At 43.3% G+C, this 23,928-nt stretch overlaps 1 protein-coding gene across 1 annotated transcript in view; it reads left to right on the top strand.

The window, feature by feature from the left end:
* The window catches only part of DCP1A (decapping mRNA 1A), a 51,601-nt gene extending 27,956 nt beyond the window's left edge, over window positions 1–23,645 (top strand). The window contains exons 4-10 of the mRNA XM_027582513.2: window positions 796–862; window positions 5,099–5,237; window positions 9,340–9,453; window positions 18,701–19,453; window positions 21,308–21,373; window positions 22,821–23,039; window positions 23,352–23,645. Coding sequence (XP_027438314.2) covers window positions 796–862; window positions 5,099–5,237; window positions 9,340–9,453; window positions 18,701–19,453; window positions 21,308–21,373; window positions 22,821–23,039; window positions 23,352–23,432 — 1,439 coding nt within the window. The 3' untranslated portion in view covers window positions 23,433–23,645. The remainder of the gene's footprint in view (window positions 1–795; window positions 863–5,098; window positions 5,238–9,339; window positions 9,454–18,700; window positions 19,454–21,307; window positions 21,374–22,820; window positions 23,040–23,351) is intronic.
* The last annotated feature ends 283 nt before the right edge of the window (window positions 23,646–23,928 follow it).

Below are 23,928 nucleotides of genomic sequence, written 5' to 3'. Positions count from 1 at the left end.
TGGGTGCACATGGTAACAGTGAGCCCTAACTAGCCTTATGTTTATTTTGACTTATGTATTCAGTATTTCTACTCCACCTTATTCAAAAAGTATTTACAGTCATTTTTATGTATTTTTATCTTTAATAATAAGGTTCATATACCTATTTACCAAATATCTTGTGAGGGTTTTCTTAGTGTTGATCACACCATCCATGCTAGGAATGAAAAAGGAAAAGTAAGAAGCATGACAGACTGAGCCCAGCCCCAGCACCTCCGGTTCCTGTGCGCATAGTATTGGTCATGCACTAGGTCTGGAGCTGGAGCTACTAATTCCGTTCTGGCTTCAAGAGACTTGTAGAGGTTCTGTGCTGTGCTTGGTTAGCTGATGGGTGAACTTGGTTTTCAATGAGACACTTTTTTTTCACATTTTGCTATCCACTTGGAATGCATCTTACAATCAATGTTGATTCTTAATTTAACTGGCAGTGTTTTTCTTTTTAAGAAAAAGTTCTTTTTCTTTCTAATACATAAAATAATGGTGCTGCTTACACTTAGTGGCTCCTTAGGCTCAGTGAGATCTAGTAATCCTGTCTAAAAACAGACTTTTCAGTTTTCATCTGGATATTTTACTGATCCTAATTTTAATAATTTTATTAAACAGTTTAGGGGAGAGGCTTTTTTTTTCTTTAGAGGAACTCCTAACAATTTGAAGGTTTCATGGTAAATTCTGTGATATTCCATGGTAATGTAGTACTTACATATACACAAATATTGAAACCTCATTTCCCCTCTTTTTTCTCCTTTGTTTTTCAAGTGTCAATATACAGCATCTGGTTTTACGACAAGAATGACTGTCACCGCATAGCCAAACTCATGGCTGAGTAAGTATTTATATCATGACATAGATTCAATTACTGATGCATGAGAGATGAAAAAATGACTTTCCCTCTTACTTCTCTGTTACTGAGTCTACTAACTCATTTATTTCTCCCCTGATTTCCTGCTTATTGTCAAAAATTTGTAAGAGGCAGAAAAGCTAGAATCGCCTGTAATCCTACTATTCCCATTGTTAGTGTTTTAGTCTGTTTCCTTCTAGTCTTTTTCTTTATTTGTACATTAGGTTGGGGTGATATGCTTAGGGCTGTCAAACTGCCTAACTCCAGAGGATACCATCGACACCCAGGGCACAGCCTTTCCACCACCTGCAGGGGCTTTACTAAGGGGCTTTTACTTCAGGCTCCCTACAGGTTTCTGCTCTTGACAAGTGATGCCGCATTCAGTTGCTGATAGAGAACTCCTGCACATGCTTCCCTGAAGTGAACTTCGTTTTGACACCGATTCTAGGTTTAGTAGTCCGCAGTTTACCACTGGGCTGTGTTCCAGTAAATGTTTTGTATGTCAGAATCTTAGAATTGGGAGAGTAATTTTATTGAATTAATGTTCTGAAGGGGGGTTCACTGTGCTTTCTTAGGTTAGCCTGTGGGAGCCACCTGGCTTACCTGTGCTGCTGGTCCAGATTTTAGGAGCCCAGGACACTGTGGTGCTGAAGGGGCCTGCGGTGCCACACAGCTCTGGGCAGAGCGTTACAGCGGGCAGTGTGTTCTGGCTCGCCTGTGTTTCCCTTGCACAGTTTTTGCCTGAATCTCCTCAGAGATGTGGAGCCCCCTCTGTCAAATCAAAATTCCCTTTGCTCTCCTGCAAGGTTCTTATCTGCATCTTTGGAAGAAAACAGTCCTCATTTTTTAAGAAACAGGCCAATTTTACACTAATTTCTGTAAATGTGTAGTAAATAATTAACCCCCAAACCTCAGTTCCAAGTATATTTGCATTTTAAAAGAAGCACACATGGCTAAGGCGATGTTTTAATCCACGACCGCTCACATGTCCTGATGCGATGTTTGTCAGCCTCCTGCTTTATTTGCTTTGGCTGTGAGCTCACAGGGGAGGCCATGTTTATTACTGTGGGCACACACCCCTGCAGACAGTGTTCCAAATGAACTTGGATCATTCAGGCTTGAAGAACCACACTTTTGTTTTTATAACACCTTTTCTCTGGAAATTAATTAATTAAAACTGCTTTTTTATAAAGCCATTTGCTATGTGATGACTACTTTTTTGTAGTTTTGAAAGTTACAGCAAAGGCACTTCCCTAATTACTTAGAAGACACCGATTTGCTGATTCTTGGTTATCCTGAAATCCAGAATATTTTCCTTAAATATCCAAACTTTGGGATATATTAATATATAGACTTTCTCCTGCAGATTGCAAGCTTTTGGGCCCCAAGTGAGAAATTTGTCTCTTTTAGCTTTAATAGCTACTTACAGGAAACCATTTTGAGCTTTTTTCTAAACTGTCAGGGCCAGCGGTACCCCTCATATAAGACTTCAGATGGTAAATGAGTCCAAAGACTGAAGGCCTATCTGAAGATAGTGTATGGAACCCAAAAATAGGGTGAGGAAGTAGAAACAGAAAGCAGAAGGGAAGAGAAGAGTTTTCAGGTTCTTTCATGAGAAATGCCCAAAAGAAGCACATTTGCTTACACTTTCAGCTGGTTTTACTAGAAGCAGAGGAGGTACTGAGAGTGATTAGAGAGTGCCCTCATGAAACTGTTGATAATGAGTTTTAAGTGTCTGGACTATTTGTGGCCGAAGAGAATACCTTATATGTTAACATTAACTTTGTGATAAATGGTGTTCTGGTCACCAAAGATAAAAAAAGACCACTTTATCTTTCCTTGCTCTGACTTTGCCTGTGTACAGCTTCTATTTGCCACATATTTCAGAATATCATCTCTGCTAGCCAGAAATACAGGTAAAATTCTTTCTGGCATATTGTGTGTCTCAATAACTGTGCCTGTCAGTGCCCATCCTGTTAAATCACTGTTTCAACAGCTGCAATATAATAAAAATTCTCCAAGTAAAGAACTTGATTTATTCCAAAAGATGTTTATAAAAACTGAGAAGCTGTGTGGGAGAGCAAGCAGATTTCTAGACCTGTACATACCCGAATTTGGAAATCCTCTTTGGCCAGTGGCAAAGTTGAAAATCCACTAAACTTGGGAAATGCTGACTCTCCTAAAGAGAAAATCCACTCTGCCGGAAACTTTTCTTAACAATAAACACTTGTTTAAATGGTTGCCTATATAGACTAGGAACTTTGGAGAACTCATGGAAGTGAGCTTTATTCTGATTTTACAGATAGGCTTGGGGCATATTTGAGAGGAGGGTGAGAGGCAAGGGCATTCCTCACAGAGTTTGGGTTGGAAGAGGCCTTACAGAGTCCAAGCATCATTCCTGTCCCTTCCATGCCACCTGGATAGCTTCTGCTTGCAGCAGTGGTGAGCTTTGTAAGGTGGCCTGTTCCACCGGTGAGCAGTGGTGACTACTAGAAATGTGCTTCTCTTTGGGGGTGCCTGGCTGGCTCAGTCAGTAAAGCATGTGGCTCTCGATCTCAGGGTCAGGAGTTCAGGCCCCATTTGGGCATAAAGCTTACTTTAAAAAAAAAAAAAAACAAAAGAAAGAAAAGAAATGTTCTTCTTTTAAATCAAAATTACAGATCCAGTCTGGGTCGGGGAGAGCGGAATACCAGCCTGGGCAAGCCAGGCAGCATGGCAGGAGGTAGGAGAAATAGGCTGCGTGACCAGAGTCCTCAGTAAAGGTGGATTCAGGCTGGTGCAGCCTGTAACTTGAGTGTAAATACAAGTCACTTGAAAGAGCATTCTTTTTTTCTCATTATTAAAGGAGCACCTGTTAATTATGGAAAATGAAGGAAAATGAAATCGCTTGTGACCCACTGTCAAGAAATAACCAGTATGTCTCTCCAGTCTTTTTCCTTTGCAACAGGCGTCACAGCTGTGACAGTACAATCTTTCTTTCCCACTATGGATATAAGAGAAGCAATATTGATTCTAATTGGTCTCATCCTCATATCACACATCAGTCTTCTTTCACGCTCCTGTAAAGTCCATGATTGTACATTCATTTTAGAAATAATCATCCCAGGGGCGCCCGGGTGGCTCAGTCAGTTAAGCGTCTGACTCTTGGTTTCAGCTCAGGTCATGATCTCAGGCTCCTGGGATCAAGCCCTGTGCTGGGCTCCACGCTCAGCAGGGTGTCTGCCTGAGATTCTCTCTCTCCCCCTGCTCACTTTCTCTCTAGAATAAATAAATCTTAAAAAAAAAAAACTAGATGCAGTTAAGCATCTGCCTTCAGCTCACATCATGATCCCAGGGTCATAGGATTGAACCCCGCATCAGGCTCCTGCTCAGCAGGGAGCCTGCTTCTCCCCCTCCTTCTGTAGCTCCCCCTGCTTGTGCTCTCTTGCTCTCTCTGTCAAATAAATAAAATCTTAAAACAAACAAACAAACAAACAAACAAACTCGAGGCACCTGGGTGGCTCAGTCGTTAAGCGTCTGCCTTCGGCTCGGGTCATGATCCCAGGGTCCTGGGATCGAGCCCCTCATTGGGCTCCCTGCTCTACGGGAAGCCTGCTTCTCCTTCCCCCGCTCCCCCTGCTGGTGTTCCCTCTCTCGCTGTGTGTCCCTGTCAAATAAATAAATAAAATCTTTTAAAAAAGAGCCTTGCCACAATGACCCTGACCTCAGCCACCCACTCAGTGATTTCTAAGGAGAGAATAAGGGAAACCTTGGAAGATTCCCTGAGACCTCTCTTCCCAAGAAGGTTCTCTCCCCCGGCACTAGTCTGGTGTTGGTACAAACTGCACAGTAGGTTGCTCAGCTATGCAGCCTGCCTTTGTCTTGCCGGCCACGTCCATTTGAAAATGTACTTTACCTGGTAGTTTGACTGAGTCTGAGATACTTCAAAAAAGAGAAAGAAATAATTTAGTCATTTTAACTTACCTGCTCCCACCAACTCTAGAAAAGAATTCTGTACTTCTGTCCTAACAGCCACCATCAGTCGGCATTGCTGTGCATGAGCTGGTGAAGTGGTTAGTCATGTATTCCCGGGATGAGGTAACCGAGGCCCCGTGTTCATATTGGGAGGCCAGTGTACCCTATGACATTCTTCCCGTATCTGCAGAAGACGAGCACCAGGAGGGTTCATGCATCAGGTTATGTCTAAAGAAGTCTTTCTGAAACCTGGTTCTCTTCCACTAGTGTTGTAGAAGAGGAGACACGGCGGTCCCAGCAAGCGGCTCGGGACAAGCAGAGTCCCAGCCAGGCCAACGGCTGCAGTGACCACAGGCCCATTGACATCCTGGAGATGCTAAGCAGAGCCAAGGATGAATATGAGAGGGTGAGATGCTGACTGGGAGGACGGAGAGGGGAGGAGGAGGCCTGCAGGGGGTTCATGTGCTGGGGAAGTTACCTCAAGGCCAGTAGAGATAATTAGTCCAAAAAGAAAGTATGTCTTACTGTTTTTAGCCTAAAAGACAGGGAAAGAAATTTGCTTATCTCAGAGTCCTTGACTTGGCATGAAAATTTAGAATGCTATTTTTCTGTTCTTGTAAAATTACTATGGGAGAAAGTGGTTTCAGGGTACAGAAGGTAGCCTGCAGCAGGTAGTTCCAAAAAAGCTTCTTGCCTGTTGTTCACCCCTGCAGTCTCTGCTAGGGCTTAGGAATTTATGTAGTCCGATCATTTGTACCCGCTAATACTAAAGGGTATATTTATGGTCTGTAATTGATGGTAGGTTCACAGCCTTTAATTTGGATTTTACCCACATGTGAAGCTTTTCTAGAATTCTTTTCTTTTTCTTTTTTGTGTGTTAGTTTAAAAGTTAAATGATAATATTTTCTCCCCAAGGTTGAATAAAATGGAAGTTGTAGGGCATTTGTTAATTTATTTAATACACACTTATGAACTGTCCACTGTGTGTCAAGCAGTGGACATTTCCTCAGTGATCATCAAACCGTGTGGCTTTGAAACTGTCCTGGCTTTTCACCTGACATGGGCACTTCAGAGCCCTATACTTCTAGGAGCAAGACCAAAGGTTCCCACTGCTGCACTTTGTTTTAGTGGAATTGTAATTGTCACCTTACTCTTTGCTCATATTTGATTAAGTACTTTCTTTCATTTTCTGTGTAATCCTCACCTCACCAAAAATTTAAGGAACAAGGTATGAAAAGCACTCTCTGATGTGTTTCCCAAACAGTTCTACTCTGTCACTAGCCTCTGCATGGTTAGCAAGTGATCCTTAAGGAAAAGTTCCAGTTGGTCACGTGAGTTAAGGAAACATTGTTTATGGGGCTCCTCCTCCCCCATCCTCCTAGGGCTTTGCAATGCTCAAGACTCTGAGAGGCCCTATATAATAAATTCCCAAATTGATTTAACCACAGGACCATTTTTCACATATTCCCCTTTAGCATCTGAAGAGTCTAGAGTTTAGGAAACAAACTTTGTAAACAGTGCTCTGGAAGGTAGTTTCCTCTAACAAAGGAAGTCATATTTAGACACCAAGGAGGTCCCACCCAGGGTAGAGAAGTATACATTAGAGTCCAGGAGAAGTTTCAAATTATACCAAATTCCTCAGTGTCTCATTGAGAATTAGGAGGAATTTCTGGATCTGTGAAAATTAATATAGGAAAAGCAGTCATCTCTATAGTAGATTCATTGATATTTAGGAAACTGGATGAGAATAAATTTTAAGAATCATTTTTTGTACTTTTAGACATTCCCCCAGACCCCCTCATATCTTAATGAGATCTGGATTATCTACATAGGTGCCTTGTTCAGTTTTTATAGAGGCCTTTCTGTGTTCTGATAACAGGTAACTAATAAACCCAGGGCTCTGCCACATATGCCTAGTGATGACTAGATCATGGTGGTGCCACACGGGACAGAAAGTGTAGGGGCAGTACACCAGAGCTGGCGCTCTGGGAGGTGGCCCGCTTACTCCTCAGGCTAAGTAGCGAGTGGCTGCAAAATGAAAGCAGGAACTGAAGCTTAGTTTTTGTACACAAAGCTATAAAGGAGCTTTAGGTCAAGCAGCAATCTGAAAATCTGACCTGATTTCTATTTAATGCATTGTGAAAGTAAGAATATGGAGAGCACAGTAAATAACTGTTGTAAAGAAAATGTTCCCAGTGGTGTGGAACAAAGAAAATGATGTCTAAAACTAAAACATTAGGGAACTTAGTAAAATCTTTGGTACTTACTTTATAATGTGTTCTTTCTGTTTTTGAAAACTATCTGTAAACAGGCGGAGCTTCCTGAAAGAACAGTTTTGTTTCTTGTCTGCACTTGCCTGTCATCTAACCAAATGGGGTTGGTATTAGCAGTGACCCATGAATTCATATCTCAGTGTTTGCGTGGGTGCTCTCAGCTGCCGCATGGTTCCAGTTGGCTCCTTTGTTTATCTTTAGGTAGATACTTAGATTGACAGAGTCAAGGGCAGGGGTACAAACCACACCTCAGCAGTGGGATGTACTCCCAACCCTAAATCTCCCCCGTCCACTGTGTGTCATATAATGAATGAAATTCCAGACTTTGGGGTGCAGGATTTATAATGGAGACTGCTTGGAAATAAGAACTGCCTATATAAGCATTTTCTCCCTGAGTCCTATAGTTTGTTTTAACCAGCGTACCTTTTTTAATGTAAAGAAAGATAGCTAAACCCGCAGTCCTTTACAGTTGCTCCTTGCTGAGTTACTTCTAGTCACAGGATATAATCCTGGATTTTTGTAGGGGTTGATTGTATTTTATATTTAAAGATTAGAGTAGAAGAAAAAGACACATAATCCCACCACCTAGAAATGGTCACTGTTAATACTTCACTATGTATCCTTCCAAAAATATGTATAAATATGTCCCAGTGTGTGTGGTACATTTCTCTACACTAGTTTTATTAACTAGTTTTAAAAGTCACTTTTATTAACTCTTTTATAACCAGTTTTTTCCAAAGAGCAATATCTTTATGACAGTGGGCTGTTCATCTCATAGGGAGTCCCTGTGAGATTTCTTTTGGTAGAATGAAAAGTCTTTGAAAAAGAGAACAGTGATATTAATAGCTGCATATTTTTCCTTCCGTGCCTTACATAAACAGTACGCTGTTTTTTTCTGATTCTCTTAAGAATTCAGAAATATATCCTGTAGCTAAGTTTTCACATTCAGTATTTTCTCTTAAGATAAATTACTTGAAATAGAATTGGTAGATCAAAGGATTTTGATATTTCTAAGGTTTTTACCAACTATTGTAAAATTACCCTTAGGAAAGTTTGTGATTGTTCACTTCCCCCAGTCCATACAAATAAATACTAGAGTGTCATCAACAAACAAACTCAAATGAAACCTTCCAAGAACAGACCTACACATGTATAAAAAAATGTCTGAAGTTCTAGAGACCTTTTAAAGCATAACCCATCCTGTAGCTCACGTTGAGTTAAGTACAGGAGACTCAACTACCCCCAAAACCACATGGGCCACGGGAGTGCATGCAGTGGGTCAGGGTGGACCCGATGAGGACAGAGCCTGGCCCTGCATCAGAGGGTCACTTGCAGCTCAGCTCCAGTTGTTGTTGCCAAGGTATCCAGCTTCTCTCTGAAAATAACAAGCTGGGATTTTTATGTGCAAACCCTCAATTTTTAAAATGTTTCTGAACATTTTATACCTTCTGTTCTAGGAACTTGTGAACAGTGTTTTGAGCTTTTCTCTAATACAGTTTAATTCCAGGCACTCTCCATAATGTGTTAATATAGGTTGATGGGGGTATTGCATAAAGAGGTGGAAAGTAAGATATTTCATAAGCAGGTAAAATAGTTGAGGGGGGTTAAGAGGTACAGACTGCCAGTTAGAAAGCGAGTGAGTCATAGGGATGAACAGTACCACACAGGGAATATAGTCAGTAATGTTGTAGTGACTGTCTGCTGGCCACACTTACCCTCGTAGGCACCATGTGATGTGGAGAATTGTCTAATGCTTCAGGAGTTTTCAGGTGTTTTCAAAAAGATATTTCATAGACTTCCCCAGGCTCTTTCACCTCTATGTAAATGGGTAACCCTGAGTAAAAGGTGTTTTGAAATAAGGATTAAGTCATTTGCATAGAAAAAATGCCTCTTTGCCATTCTTTTAACATTGGAGTGCCTAACACTGTGCTAAAAAAAAAAAAAACAAAAAAAAAAACCCTAAAAAAAGATCACTAGATGGACATGGGATTATAAATTTTAGAAATCTAAAGTTATATTTGGGCTGTCTGATCCAGCATCTAGTGAGCATTATCCATGTCAAAACAGACACCACAAACAGTTCAGAACACTCAGGAGACCAGATTTAAAAAAAAAAAAACCCCCAACTTCAGTCCAGGGACGTGTTAATTTTGATAGCATAGTACATATGATGTTTTGCTAACCAAATAATAGTCAGCAAACTTTTCACATGATGTACTTTTCCTTTAATTTCAGAATCAGATGGGCGACTCCAATATCTCCAGCCCTGGGTTACAGCCAAGTACTCAGCTCTCCAATCTGGGAAGCACCGAGACTCTAGAAGAGATGCCATCGGGGTCACAAGATAAGGTCTGTACAGCTAAAGCTCTAGCTTTGTCCAGGGTAACAAAACACAGAGTAGTATTTTGTAAAGATATTAATGCAGTACAGATATGATGTTATTTATCTGTCAGGGTGCATACAGGCAGCAACATGCTAACATCCACTCTTGTCATTTGCCCTGTCTTTCCATCTAGATTTTGCAGGAGCCTCCACTTTGGTTTTAGAGCTTTTGCCCTTGCCACCCCCTTACCTCTTCACCCAGCAGCCGGAGTAATCCTGATTCAACATAAGTTAGATCATGGCGTTCCTCTGCTTAAAATGTTCCAGTGGTGCCCCCTCTCACTCGAATCAAAGCCAAGGAGGCCATGCCAGTGGCCCACCAGGCCTGACCTGCTCTGGTTCGCTGCCCCCTGCCTCATCTTTTCTCTCCCTGCCTTGCTCACTTGGCCCCAGCCTCGTTGGCTCTTCTGCCTTTCCACAAATGTGCCAGACTTACCTCTGCCTCAGGACAGGCCTTTACACTTGCTGTTCCCTTTGTGTGGAATACTTTCCTCCCAGATAGGGTTTTCTTTATTACTTCTTTCAAGTCTCGAGGGTCCTCCATACAGATGAGGCCTTGTCTGGTCACCCTGTTTTAAGTAACAATCCTTCCTTACCCCTGTCCTGCTCTGTCTTATTTTCTCCCTACGGCTTCACCAGCCAACATGGTTTATGATTTTTTACTAGGCTCACTGTGTCTCCTCTCCCCCTAAGTGTAAGCTCCATAGGGACAGGCAGTTTTATCTGCCTTGTTCATTGCCGTATTCTCAGCACCTAGCATCTGTAAATATTTGTTGACTGAATTAGATTTCTTTGTAGCCGATGGCTTAATAAATGAACAGATACCAAGTATAAAACCCATAGTTTTTTAACTAATCTTTTTACTTTGAGATAATTATAGATAAACATGCAATTACAAAAAAATAATACAGAAAGATCCCACGTACCCTTTGTCCATTTCTCCACTGATTACAACTTGCAAAATAAAGTACAATATCACAACCAGGATATTGACAAAATCTACCCATGTGGTCCACATTTCCTCAGTTGTATTCACATTCATTTCTGTGTGTATGTGCAGGTATGTATCTCTGTGCGATTTTACGTCCTGTATAGCTCTGTGTATCCACCCCCACGGTCAAGATAACGAAGACTGATATCAACACAAGGGTTCTTCATGTTGCCTTTGTATTGTCACACCGACTCCCCTGTCACACCTTCCTGTCTTTCCCCTCTTCCCATCCCTAACCCTGGCAGCCACTAATCTGTCCCCCATTCTGTAATGTCATTTCAAGAAAGTTACGTAAATGGAATTATATAATATATAACCTTTTGGGAGTGTCTTTCTTCACTCAGCATGATGCCTGGAGATGTCATTGAAATTATTGGGTTTAACAGTAGTGTGTTCTCTTTGGTCTCTTTTATTCTGCTGCCCAGTCAAGTAGGAGTACCAAGATTTGTTTAACCATTTCTAACCATTTGCCTGTTGACAGAACACCTGGGTTGTTTTCAGTTTTTAGCTATTACAAGTAAAGCTTTTGTGAACATTTGTGCATAGGTTTTTGTACACAGATTTCCATTTCTCTGGGATAAATGCTAAGTCATGCAAATGTTGGGTCACTTGGTAATTCCATGTTTTAGTTTATTAAGAAACTGCTATAGAGTTTTCCAAAGACGCTATACCATTAACATTCCCATCAGCAATGTATCCATAATGTTTTTAAGTATTTAGGTGATAGCCAGATTTTGTATACTGCGTTCCCATGCTCCATTTTTACCATATTTGCATTTAGAGGCCTGGAGGTCAAGCGTATATTAAGAGTGGTGCTATGTAAAATGTAATTTTTACAAAATAAATGTTGAGGGAGAGAAGGAACAGCATCCCTGTGTTCCTTCTTATCTGGTGTATCAGCCCCAAGTGTTCAGTGGGCCAATCACATCCCCTTTCTGATTCATGAGTCACTTCCCCTTTCCTTTCTGAATCCTGGAGTTAAGGATTCTTGTACTGCCTAACTCCTGGGGCGATTGTGAGAACCAAATGAAGGAACAGACCCAAGACCCAGAGAACCATTTAGAACACAGACCTTGGGATAGAAGAGGTTTCCTATTACAAGCCCATATTGCAATCAAAACTAGGCTCAGGGCATCAGCGCCTGCTTTCTGAAAAGACCAACAAGAAAGCCCCCAGCACCATGCCCATTATTCTGAGTCTGGCCTCCCTCAGCACCGCCGCAGAGCAGCCTCACCTCTCGAGAGCACGATAGGTGGCAGGCCGCGTACTGCTTGGGTAAATGGGTACTGGAGTGGGTTGGGCAATGCCTGTTGCCACGGCCAGGAGAAAGGAAGAAAGGCAAGGAAGAAATGATAACTGGGCAGAGATTTCCAGGTAATTGAAAACAGGCAAAATACTCTTAATGCTTTGTTTCTTAAGTTCCATGACATCTGGTGTTAACATCATTTTTATTGTACAGAAAATAGCTCTTCACACAATAACAGATTATATAAGCATGAGATGAAGGTAGCATCAATATCATTCTCGTATGTGTGTGAAAACAGAGACCCAGGGTAATTCTGTAAAAATCCGAGCATTTTCTTACTGGGGTGTAATTAACACTGTAACTTTCTGTAGCTATAACTTTTAAACATTGTAACTACCACCCAGATCAAGAGATACAAAATTTCCACCATCTTAAACTCAATAAAAACTGAGTTCATTTGTCACAAATAGGGCAACTGCAACAAAAAGGAAAAGAAATCTTAATCATTAAGTTTAAAGACAATTATTTTTATGTACAGATTCCATCGTATTATACATTAAAGACTTTGTATAATAAGCTTTCAAGCCAAGTTAATAACAGATGGTGGGGACAGGGGTGGAGAAATTGACCCGGAAGAATGCCTTACGAGCCATAAAACAGTGTCCATTGAAACATGAAGGGTGTGATGAGCTGTGCATGCTTGGCCTTTCAGCAGAAGTGCCAGTGATGGATCTGTGCACGCACAGTATTGAAGTGGGCACAGGGAGAATTAGACCCTCTAACGAGCAGAGTGTTGATGTTTGTTACTCCTTCATTCGCACATCCTTCTGAAAGTCCATTTTATAGGCCACGGTGACAGAATTTTGTAGAATATTGGGATCTGGATATTGTCAGAAGCCCTGTGATTGACTAAAATTAGCTTAAATCCATAATCAGCCCCTATGCACAGATAGTACACTTGTTTGGCAACACTGCCATCTGGTGCTGAGGAGCGAGTAATGCTGTCAGGTCTTCATAGTATTAAATCCCATTTCAGTGTCATAATTCACTTGCTAAAATTCCCTTGGGACTATTTCCCTAGTATGTGGTTTGTTGTGGGGTTTTTTTGTTTTTGTTCCTGAGGTTAAGAATAATACATAGGGGCGCCTGAGTGGCTCAGTGGTTAAGTGTCTGACTTTGGCTCAGGTCATGATCTCGGGGTCCTGGGATTGAGCCCCATGTTGGGCTCCCTGTTCAGCAGGGAGTCTTCTCCCTCTCCCCTTCCCCTGCTCATATTCTCTCTCTGCCTCTCAAATAAATAAATAAATTCTTAAAGAAAAGAAAAGAAGAATACATAGCTCCTGGTGTGCCCGGTACACTGACCAGGTAGGAAATCTGACATGGACACCATAGATCCAGACCGAAAGAGGAAATTCCCTAAGTGGCAAGAGCTGTGGGGTGAAGAAGGAGCAGTGTGAAGCCTGATAGAGTGTACTAGCATTTTGTTGTGCACCATACATACTGTTGCTCCCTGAATTCCATTCCACAAGGGGAATGGTGAGACTAACACTTGATGTAAGTGGGGCATTGCAAAACATAGAATTCAGACATGAAGGAAGAATAAATTCACCTTTTCTATGGATGAGAGGAGATGAATCCATGAATAAATAAGGCCAACTACTAGAGCAGTGTGGCATTTTTTCTTGTGGGGAGAGAGGGGAGAGAGGGTCCTCTCAAATGCAGAGACTAAAGCTTTTATGTGGAGAAGCACACTCTGCTCACTTCCCTCTTGTGACTGATTTAGCCAGTTATACATATTTCCAAAAGTGGGTACATTTTGATCTATAGCTGCCTCTTGATTATTCAAGCCATAGATGTACCTGTTTTCCAGAAGCCATTATCACCATCCAGTTGATTACGTAACCTAGAATATATTTACTTGACACGTCAGTACAGGGGCATAATGGTTAAGAATGTGGACTTACCATTAGGACTAGGTTGAGTCTGGTTCTGTTATACTTGAGTGTCATCTACAAGATGGCAGTGATAATAATATGGCCCCCACTGATTAATAAAGTAATGCATATGAGGTGCTTAGCACAGGGCCTCCCATATGGTGAGTGTTCTGTCTCTGGTCACTCTGCTTGCCATCGTAACTTCATTTATCCCTTCTTATGTGAGATTCCCCTGAAACCCTAATGCCTTACCACGCATCCTATTCCAGAGAAAGTCTGAGAATATTTCTGGCTTGGTAGAAGTTGTAGGGAGGCCCTATGGAGAAATCTGGAAACTTTCTGCTGCTTTTGCAGTCAGGGTTCAGGGCTCTACCATATGGATTCATTTTTTAATGTGAAGTCAATTTTAAACCATTAGAAATAGCCTTTTTTTTTAAGTGTAAAAACATTTCAAGCGTACACGTAGGTAATTTTAATTGTTCAAAAGTCGATTTATGTTCCACTGGGCAGGTAAAAATCGCTACTTGAATCATTGCCATTTTCTGAAGCCTAAGGTATATTTCATATTGAATTTTCTCCATGTCCCGTTGTTTACTTTTTTTTTTTTTTTTTGAGGGAGCAAGAGCACGCATGTGTGCTTAAGCAGAGAATGGGGGGAATTGAAGGGCAGAGGGAGAGGGAGAATCCCAAGCAGGCTCCACACTCAGCACGGAGCCCAATTCGGGGCTCTGGATCCCACTACCCCAAGTTCACAACCTGAGCCAAAATCAAAAGTCGGACATTTAACCGACTGAGCCACTCAGGTGCCCCCATCCTTTTCTTAAAACATAAAAATATTTGTATTCTTACCTGGGAAAGACTCAAGTTTCTGCAAGATAGACTCAATATGGTCCATATTTTTCAAAGTATGTCTATCCAAACGTTTTTTGTGTGTATATACATCTATATGAATAGAATGCGGTGGTAAAGATCTACATAATTTATATTAATGAGTAACAGCATAGTTTTCAGACAATCTTGACCATTTTTTCTAAACATAATGTGAAAAGAGTTAACCCAACTCAAAAATGGGCAAAGGACTTGAATAGTCATCTTCTCAAATAAGATCTAGAAATGGCAGAATGTGGAGAAACGAGAACCCTCTTGCATCACTGGTGGGAATGTAAAGTGGTGCAGCAGCAGCTTTGGAAAACAGTCTGGCAGTTCCTCAAAAAGTTAAACATGGGATTACCATATGACCCAGCTTCCTGGGTGTATACCCAAAAGAATTGAAAACAAGGATGAAGACAAATACTTTTACACTAATATTCACAGCAGCATTATTCACAATAGCCAAAAGGTGGGAACAACCCAAGTGTCAATCCTCAGATGAATGGATAAACAAGATGTGGGGTGTGCACATGATGGAGTACTAGTCAGCGTTTGTAAAAGGAGGGAGACTCTGACACCTGCTATAGCATTGATGAACCTCAAGGACATGATGCTGGGCGAAGGAAGCCAGTCACAAAAGGACAAATATGATATGATTGCACTTGCATGGGGTGACTAGAATAGGCAGATTCATTGGAACGGAAAGTCGAATGGAGATTACCAAGGTTGTGGGTAAGGGAAAGAACATGGTGGTTAACACAGCATTGTGAGTGTCCTGAATGCCGCTGAGTTCTACACTTCCATGTGGTTACAGTGCTAAATTTTGGTACATATGTTTTACCATAACCTTTTTTTTTTAAGATGTATTTATTTGAGAGAATGGGGGGAGGGGCAGAGAGTGAGAGAGAATCTTAAGCAGACTCTCTGCTGAGTGCAGAGCCTGACAGAGAGCTCTGTCTCACAACCCTGAAATCCTAACCCAAGCCAAAATCAAGAGTTGGACTCTTAACTGACTGAGCCACCTAGGCACCCCTACCATAACTTCTAGAACTTTGTGCTCATCAGTAGACCTTCATGATGGCCAGAGATCCAGAAGTGAATAAATCATAGTGTTCTACTGGGGAGATGAAACCCATGCATATTACTCTAGTTATGTGGCCTGGACAGAGAAGAAGTTTGTCCCAAATAAGAATTCACTGTCTATTTTGAGTTACACTGAATGGATTTGAAATGTTAAACAACTGTGTCTTCAAAGACTCTTTGCATCAGGGAATGACAGGGTGATTTATAATACCTCAGCCTTGATAGCCCATCAGGTGATACTGTGTTATTATTTTACATTATGGGGCTATGATATTCCGGAAGGATTTGATGAAATTTTTTTTAAAGACTTTATTTGACATAGAGAGCACAAGTAGGGGGAGGGGCAGGCAAGCAGGGGGAGAGGGAGAAGCAGGCTCCCGCTGAGCAAGGAGCCCGATGTGGGACTCGATCCCAGGACCCTGGGATCATGACCTGAGCCAGAGGCAGCCGCTTAACCGACTGAGCCACCCAGGTGTCCCGGATTTGATGAATTTTTAATATCCCAACATATTATTTGATGTTTCCTAGAACATATGCAAACAGCTTTATCATGATTGCTGTTAAGACTATGTGGTGTTCATATAATGATGGTAACAGCCAACTTACACTTATTGAATGCTTATTGGGCACCAGACATCATGTTGAGAATTTCATTTTCACAGCAGCTCTGTGAGGTAATTGCCACAATTGTCCCCATTTCTCAGATAAGGGCACTCAATAGAGAGACTGTCATTTCCCCAATTAACAGCTGAGAATTGAACCTAGGTATCTTTGACTTAAGATCCAAAACTCTACAACTTTTTCAGAGGTAAAAACATAAAGAAATTAAACCATATACATTCTTCTGCACTTTTTTACCATCACAGTTTATAATAGAGTTTAGTGCCGCCTTGTATTTGAAGCAAGATCCTGACTCCGGAAAATCCCTTCAGGTGCTAGGAAGTGTTGTGACAAGGTAGTCTTACTAGTCTCACTAAGCATTGTTAATGGGGGGGTCTGAATCTGCCATTTAAGAATTCCTTCACTTAAATAAAGCCTCTTGTCACATTAACTTGCCAAGATATATTACATTAATTCTCTATTGAATATTTTCTAAGAAGAAATGGTTTGGTATGAAACGATTTTTTACTAGAGGAGGCTTCCGCCTCTTCCCCACTGTTAACTTTGCCCCACCTAAGTTCTCCTCAGCCCCACCAGCCCCACTGGCCCCACTTACCCAGCAGGTGATACGAGAGAGACTACACAGGGGCACTCCCTTACCTTTCCATCCCTGACAAATAAGCTCCTCTGCATCCTCAGTCCTGGGTGCTGGCCTTCTTTCTCCACCCCGCTCATCCCAGCACAGTACCTAGGGCACCTGCTAAACCCCATACAGGTGTCCCCACCCCCCCCACCCTTTTCAAAAGTTCGCATGTAGCCCCTTTTGTTTTTAGGGAAGACCTGTATCAGTACCTATCTTGCTGACCGAAAGAAATCCAAAGAGGATTTTTGCTTTTATGAAAAAAGGTAAAAAGCAAAAATAGCATTTGGCGTTTGTGTGGCAACAGCACCCTGCACAGAGGGAGTGGCCTGCTGAGCCCCTGTTCCGGGAACCGCACTCAGCGTCCCTGGGTCTGTGAGCACCTACGCTTTGTCTCTCTTTATTCTGTGCGTCTGTCAGGAAGATGTGTGCTAAGGTATCAGAAAAGCCGAAGAGAGGGGCACCTGGGTGCTCAGTCAGCTGATTGTCCAACTCTTGGTTTCAGCTCAGGTCATGATCTCAGGGTCATGGGATCAAGCCATGTCAGGCTCCATGCTCAGCGAGGAGGAGTCTGTTTGAGATTCTTTCCCTCTCCCTCTGCCCCTCCCCCCGGAAACCTGTAATTGTTGATCACACGAGTGAAACAGAACATTTGCCTGAGAAAAACTGCGCTCTTTTCCCATAGAAATGTCATACTATACTGCTCTTGTGCTTGTGCTTCAGATGCAGTGTAGTTTCAGGCCTTCATAGGCCTTTTGAGGTACTGAAAGCCATGCGTTTCAGTGAATTGTCTTTTTCCACATAAACATATATCCGAGCAACTAAGTAGTCCACACACTTTAGGAAATAAAACCATATATCAAGGGGCACCTGGGTGGCTCAGTTGGTTAAACCTCTGACTCTTGATCTCAGTGCAGGTCTTGCTCTCAGGGTTGCAAGTTCAAGCCCTGCGTTGGGCTCCACACTGGGCGTGGAGCTTACTGCAAAACGAAAACAAAACCCATATTTTGAGGTTGCTTGTGTTTTCAAAGTACTTAGGTTAGTCTCCCACTAGAATATAAGTCCTTTTGGGGGTTAGACTATTTTTGTTACTCCTACGGTATCCTTTGGGCCCAGGTCAGAGCAGGCCCTGGCACCCTGTAGGTACTCAGAAAATAAAGGGTAACTGAATATGGCCATACTGCTTCAAGTAAAGGTACGGGAAAGCTCAGGAGTGAAAAGCATAAATATTTCTCCTTCAGATCATTGCAGTGGTATCAATAAGCCAGATTACTATTGTAGATAGAACTTTAACATTTTCAGACTTAAGTGCTTTGCTTTTTCTTAAGGATTCTGTGATTTGGTAATAGGAAGGAATGGCCTGCAATTTACAAAATGGTTAATTTTGTTTTCTGGAACTTAGTCCCTAAGGTGCAATGCCTAGCTTTTTATCAAGAACTATGAAGTATGAAACGAAGGTAGGATTGCTTACTCAGCATTTGGTCCCTCTGTCCTCTTGAGTATTATTTCCTTCCATGCGTTACTGACATAGGGCAATTAAGCACTATTAACTTTGTAATAAGATACTTGACCCTTTACCTTATATCCATTTGCCAAGGAAAAAGGTGAATTCTAACACTATACTGGGATTCCCTAAAATTTGAATTTTATTACGAATACAGATTTCTGCCCACCAGCTTAGGGAGGCGATTTGGCCTTAGTCCCTAGCACATCTGCAGTTTGTTGGTTCCTTATTTTCAGACTCCATCCATCCCTGCTTCTGCAAGCTGTTTCGGTTGATGGGAAAGAAGTTTGGTTACTCTGGTTTGCAAGAGATTTCTTTCATTGGGTGGTTTGATTTGTTTTTTCAGTCTGCTCCATCTGGACACAAACATCTGACAGTGGAAGAATTATTTGGAACCTCTTTGCCAAAAGAACAGCCAGTTGCTGTGGGTCTGGATTCAGAAGAAGTGGAGAAGCTGCCAGGAGATGCCTCCCAGAAAGAGTCCAGCTCATTCCTACCGTTTTCCTTCGAGCAGTCAGGCGGAGCCCCTCAGTCGGAAAACCTGGGTGTCCGTCCTGCCGCCCACCACTCGGTCCCACCTGAAGCCCCCGCCCCGGTGCTGATCACCCCTGCCTCCATCACACAGTCCGGTGACAAACAGGCCCCAGGCTATGCCATCCCAGTGCGCCCTGTGCTCAGTCCCACTCTACCAGCAGAAGCTCCTACGGCACAGGTTCCCCCCAGCTTACCCCGGAACACCACCATGATGCAGGCGGTGAAGACCACGCCGAGACAGAGGTCTCCACTCCTGAGCCAGCCAGTCCCTGAGCTGAGCCACGCCAATCTGACTGCCACCCAGAGCCCCTTCAGGGCCCCCCTGAGCGTGACAAACACAGCTGGTACATCCCTCCCAAGCGTGGATCTTCTCCAGAAACTCAGGTTGACCCCACAGCATGACCAAATACAGACGCAGTCACTTGGGAAAGGGGCCGTGGCACCCAGCTTTTCCCCAGCAGCCGGCCAGCTGGCCACACCCGAGAGCTTCATAGAGCCTCCCTCTAAGACCGCAGCAGCTCGAGCCTCAGCATCCCTGAGCAACATGGTGCTTGCTCCCCTTCAGGTACTGGCAGGAGGCTGGGTGGCTCTAACTGGGTGGGGTGAAGCTTCAGAGGCCTTGATGGTGACTGCCAGGAGGCAGTCCCTTCAAAGGGACAGCTGTTAGATACATCCGGGGCCAGAAGACAGGAGGTAAGAAGCCCTGTAGTGAACAGCCAGATCATTGGTATGTGGTGGTGGTACTCAGTTCCACTGCCCCTGGATACAAGCCAAGAAACAATGCCAGTATTTTCCTATCAGGGCATGCATTGAAGGGGTTTTTGTTTGTTTCTGCCTGACAAGTCCAGGAGTCCTCATTTGACTCAGGACCATAGATCCAGATTATCCCCAGCTTTGTCCCATCCCCAGCTCCCGTGGGGCCCACCTTGGGCCAGGCACACTTGGGGTACTGTAACAGCATCCCAGATCTGGAGATATGGGTCAAGTAAAGCTTCCTGGTGTATCTCATGTTCAGCTGAGATCTGAAGACTTGGCAGAAGTTAGCCAGACCTTTCTTAGAGGTAGAGAAAAGTGTTTGAGACAAGGAAAGTAGTGTGTGCAGAGGCCTGGAGATGAGTGGCATTTGCTAAACGTAAAGACCTGTAGTGTGGCTAGATCTCCTGTGGAAGGTGCTTGGAGGCAAAGGTACTGGCCAATGAGCAGGGCTTTGAAAACTATGTGAAGGAGTCTGAGGCTTGTTCTCAGAGTCCTGGGGGCAGCGGGCGGCGGGGGGGGGGGGGGGGTGCTGTCTTTCAAGGGCTTTGAGCTGAGGTGGTGAGCAGGGCAAGGAGAAAATGGAAGCAGGACCACCCATAGGAAGGAGGCCAGGCAGTTACCCATTCTTGAGCTGGTGGGGGCCTGACTTTGGGAGTATGGACAAGTGGGTTTGTTAACAAGTGCAAGCGGTGGGACCTGCTGGTCGTTTGGGGGTGAGGCATGAAGAAGAGGCTTGTCCCTCAGTGATGGATGAGGCTGGCGAGTTTACAGATGAGTCAGCTCAGATTGCAGTGATGTGTGCAAGATCACACAGCTGATCACAACAACAGTGTTGTTTGCCTTCCAGGATTTCAGCCGCATGCCCTTTAATAATAATCTGCAATCTTAACATTTCATCAAATAATATCGTACAGAAGAGTCCATCGTAATAATTGTATGTGATTTCATAATTAATGGACAGTTTTGTTGTGTTCCTTTAAAATTCTGTACAGAAAGACAGGAAACTTAGTATTTTGGTTATATCGTGAAGTTGTCATTTGGGGCCATTTCTGTTGAGGTTTTCTGCAGTATAAGGAGAGAGAATGTTCTAACAGATGAGTATCACACCCCAGCCAGCAGTCTGAACTTCCCTAGCGCCGCCCTCTGCTCTCCACTATGCCTCCTTGCAGGGGACACTTATGTACATGTGCATTTTTACTTACATTCCATTTCCTTTAGGATCTGGGGCTTCACTGAATTTTAAATGAAATATATTTGCTCTACAACAAGCAGTTCTTTGTCTCCCAACGAATAAAGACAAAATTTAGCATGTGGAGGTGTGAGCCTAGATGAAGACAGTTTAGCGCTACCTGTCCAGAGTTCACACCACCTTATCGAGGTCTCGTGCTGCCAGGATACGGTGTCTCTACAGATTCAACAGCAGAACTGTGCGTGGGCTGTCCCTGCTCTATCCTTAGAGATGCCTTGAAGGTTCTGCACACAGCCCTGTTCTTGGCAGACTGAGGGGGTCAGAGGCTGTCCCAGGGCCTTCGCCCTGCAGTTGAGGCAGAACTAGTTAGTGTCTGAATTATTCCTTACTGCTAACGTGGATTTACCCCGGTAGCTAGGAAATCTTCATTGAAACTCACTAGGTCTGTTCATCTTTTCTTTTTAAACATTGCAGTCTATGCAGCAAAACCAGGATCCTGAAGTCTTTGCCCAGCCTAAGGTGTTACCCAGTGCCATCCCGGTAAGGACTCCCTTTTCCTGAAGAACACATTCTCTTCACACCGCTGGATGTGAAGTAAAACATTGTCGTTTGAGTGGATAGTTGGAGCTTCCAAGCCCAGAGCCCTCTCAGATGCCCCTCCTAGGCCAGGCTGCCTGCTCCCCCGGCAGAGTTCGTTGCTGCAGCCCCTGTGGGCTTCCGGTCATCCTCTCTGGAACAACGCCTTCCCTGACCGTACCGAGGGCTGGGTGCTCGCTCAGTGTTTATCAGCTGAGAGCGTCGGCCTGGTTTCTGTGAGGAGGAAATACTCTTCGCCCTGCAAGAGCTGTGATGCCTGGTGAAGAATCACTGCGGTGCTCGGGCTCCCAGCCTGCACTCTGCCCCTTGCTTGTTCTCCCCGGCCTCACTTTTCTAAAAGTTGTCCCCACCCTCCATTACCTACCAGCCTTGAAATGCACACTTATTTTTTTCAGTTCCTGAGCTTTTACCTGCCCTTTTACCTTTGAGCCTTTATGCCTCTCCTCAAGTCTCAGAACTGAGCCCGCAGCCATCTCCCGCCTGGTGGTGGTAACTGGTCTCCCCTGTAGCTCAGCCTGGTGCAGCGCCAGCCCAAAGGCAGACTGGAAGGCTCAGACCCCAGAAGCCACACCCTTAACGGCGTGGCTGTTTGTAAATGAAGAGGGTGCCAGGAGAAGGAAATCGAGATGTCTGTTGATTGTATCAAATGCGGGAATTATTAAAAATGCTGATATTTCTGGTTTTGTGTACTCTGATGGTTAACGGTTGTTAGCGTAGAAGCACAGCTAAATGGGGGAGGGAGGTAGAGGTTAGTTCTGTTTGTAAGAAGTTGTGCCTTTGATACCTGTAGTGGCATAATAAATATACTGACCACTACAGAAGAAACTAATGCTTCATGTAACTGGATTTTTTAATTCTTCTTTTCTTTAAGATTTTATTTATTTGAGAGAGAGTGGGGGTAGGGTGGAAGCAGAGGGAGAAGGGGAGAGAATCTCAGGCAGACTCTGTGCTGAGCGTGGAGCCTGAGGCAGGGTTCGATCTCACGACCCCAAAATCATGACCTGAGCCAAAACCAAGAGTTGGACGCGTAAAAGACTGAGCCACTCAGGCACCCCTTCTCTTTTTTTTTTTTTTATGTAAAATTTTATTGAAGTGAAATACATATATAAAATGCAGGTGTTTCATGAGTTTTAACATACATAACATCCCTTGGGTAACAGTCAAGATATGTAACCTTTCTGTCACCCCAGAAAGTTCCCTCATGCCCTCTTCCAGTCATGCCCCTGCTCCCCATCTAAAACTTTACATTTTAATTCATCATAGGATTGTTCTTATTGTGTATACCCTGCCGTGATACTTCCTTTCTGTGATGACCCGACTTGGCTTCCCAGTAAATGGGCCCTCTACCCTTTAGCTGACAAGCTTCATTCATGACCGTTGTCCCCTGCAGGTCGCAGGCCCCACACTGGTTGCTGCAACAACCATGGCAGTGTCTTCAGTCCTGTTATCCCCAAGTGTTTTCCAGCAGACAGTTACAAGGTCCGCAGACCTCGAGAGGAAAGCCAGCGCCCCTTCTCCACTGACTGTTGGAACATCAGAAAATCAGAGAAAGCCTTCCATTATTCTCAGCAAGTCTCAGCTCCAGGATACATTAATACATCTAATAAAGGTATGCAGGCCACCCCAGCAGTTGAGTCTATAAACTTTTGTTCTTTAATTTTAAGGAATGTATGAGTTCTTAGAAAATCAGTTCATAAAGTGAATTCAAGACTAGCCGGGACTAATGTTTCTCTTTTTCTGAGCCTGCACTCCCAATGGAAAAGTATCCAAGTGAATTCCAAAATATTGATTGCAGTTGTCTCTGGGTGGTGGGACTCTTTGGCTAATTAGTGACACAGATCACTTATACAGCTTTTTTCCTAAGCTTTTGTCAAGGAAGTAAGTTCTACTGAGGTAAATGAAACATTACCATCTCTTCCAGAATGATTCCAGCTTCCTCAGTACACTTCACGAAGTCTACTTGCAGGTTCTGACCAAGAACAAAGACAACCACAACTTATGACTGGAGCAGAATAAATCCGAAGGCAGAATGTCGACCTCAGAAACAAATAGGCCTCATCATGGAAACTTCTAAACAGAACATTGGGTTTTGAGAATCCTGAAATTGAGCCTATGAGAAAGAGACTCATTCCTTAAGAATGTTTTCCAAGTGACGTTCTCAGTGATAATGGAGGTTTCACTGTGAAGCATCACCAGCAGACCTTTGTTTTGACAAGAAAAAAAAAAAAAAACAAAACAAAACCATTGTGTTAAGTTGTGTGGGTGTTTTCATCAGCTCTAAGAAAGGATGTGAAATAAGGAGTCTGGTTTCCAGCCTGCTTTCCCCCTCAAGGTCTTAGGGAGGAGGGGTCACCAGCCTTGCAGCAGAGTTCAGCCCAGCCCGCACCCCTTCCCCTGCTCCTCCCTCCTAGAAATTTGAGCCTTAGGCTGATAGTCAAGTTCTGAACAGAGCAGAAGTCAGCTCTGCGCAAAGTAGCTTTGAGTTTTAAGGATCAGAG

The sequence above is a fragment of the Zalophus californianus genome, chromosome 1 (genome assembly GCF_009762305.2).
Source record: "Zalophus californianus isolate mZalCal1 chromosome 1, mZalCal1.pri.v2, whole genome shotgun sequence".
Lineage (NCBI taxonomy): Eukaryota > Metazoa > Chordata > Mammalia > Carnivora > Otariidae > Zalophus > Zalophus californianus.
This window is presented reverse-complemented; position numbering and strand designations above follow the sequence as displayed.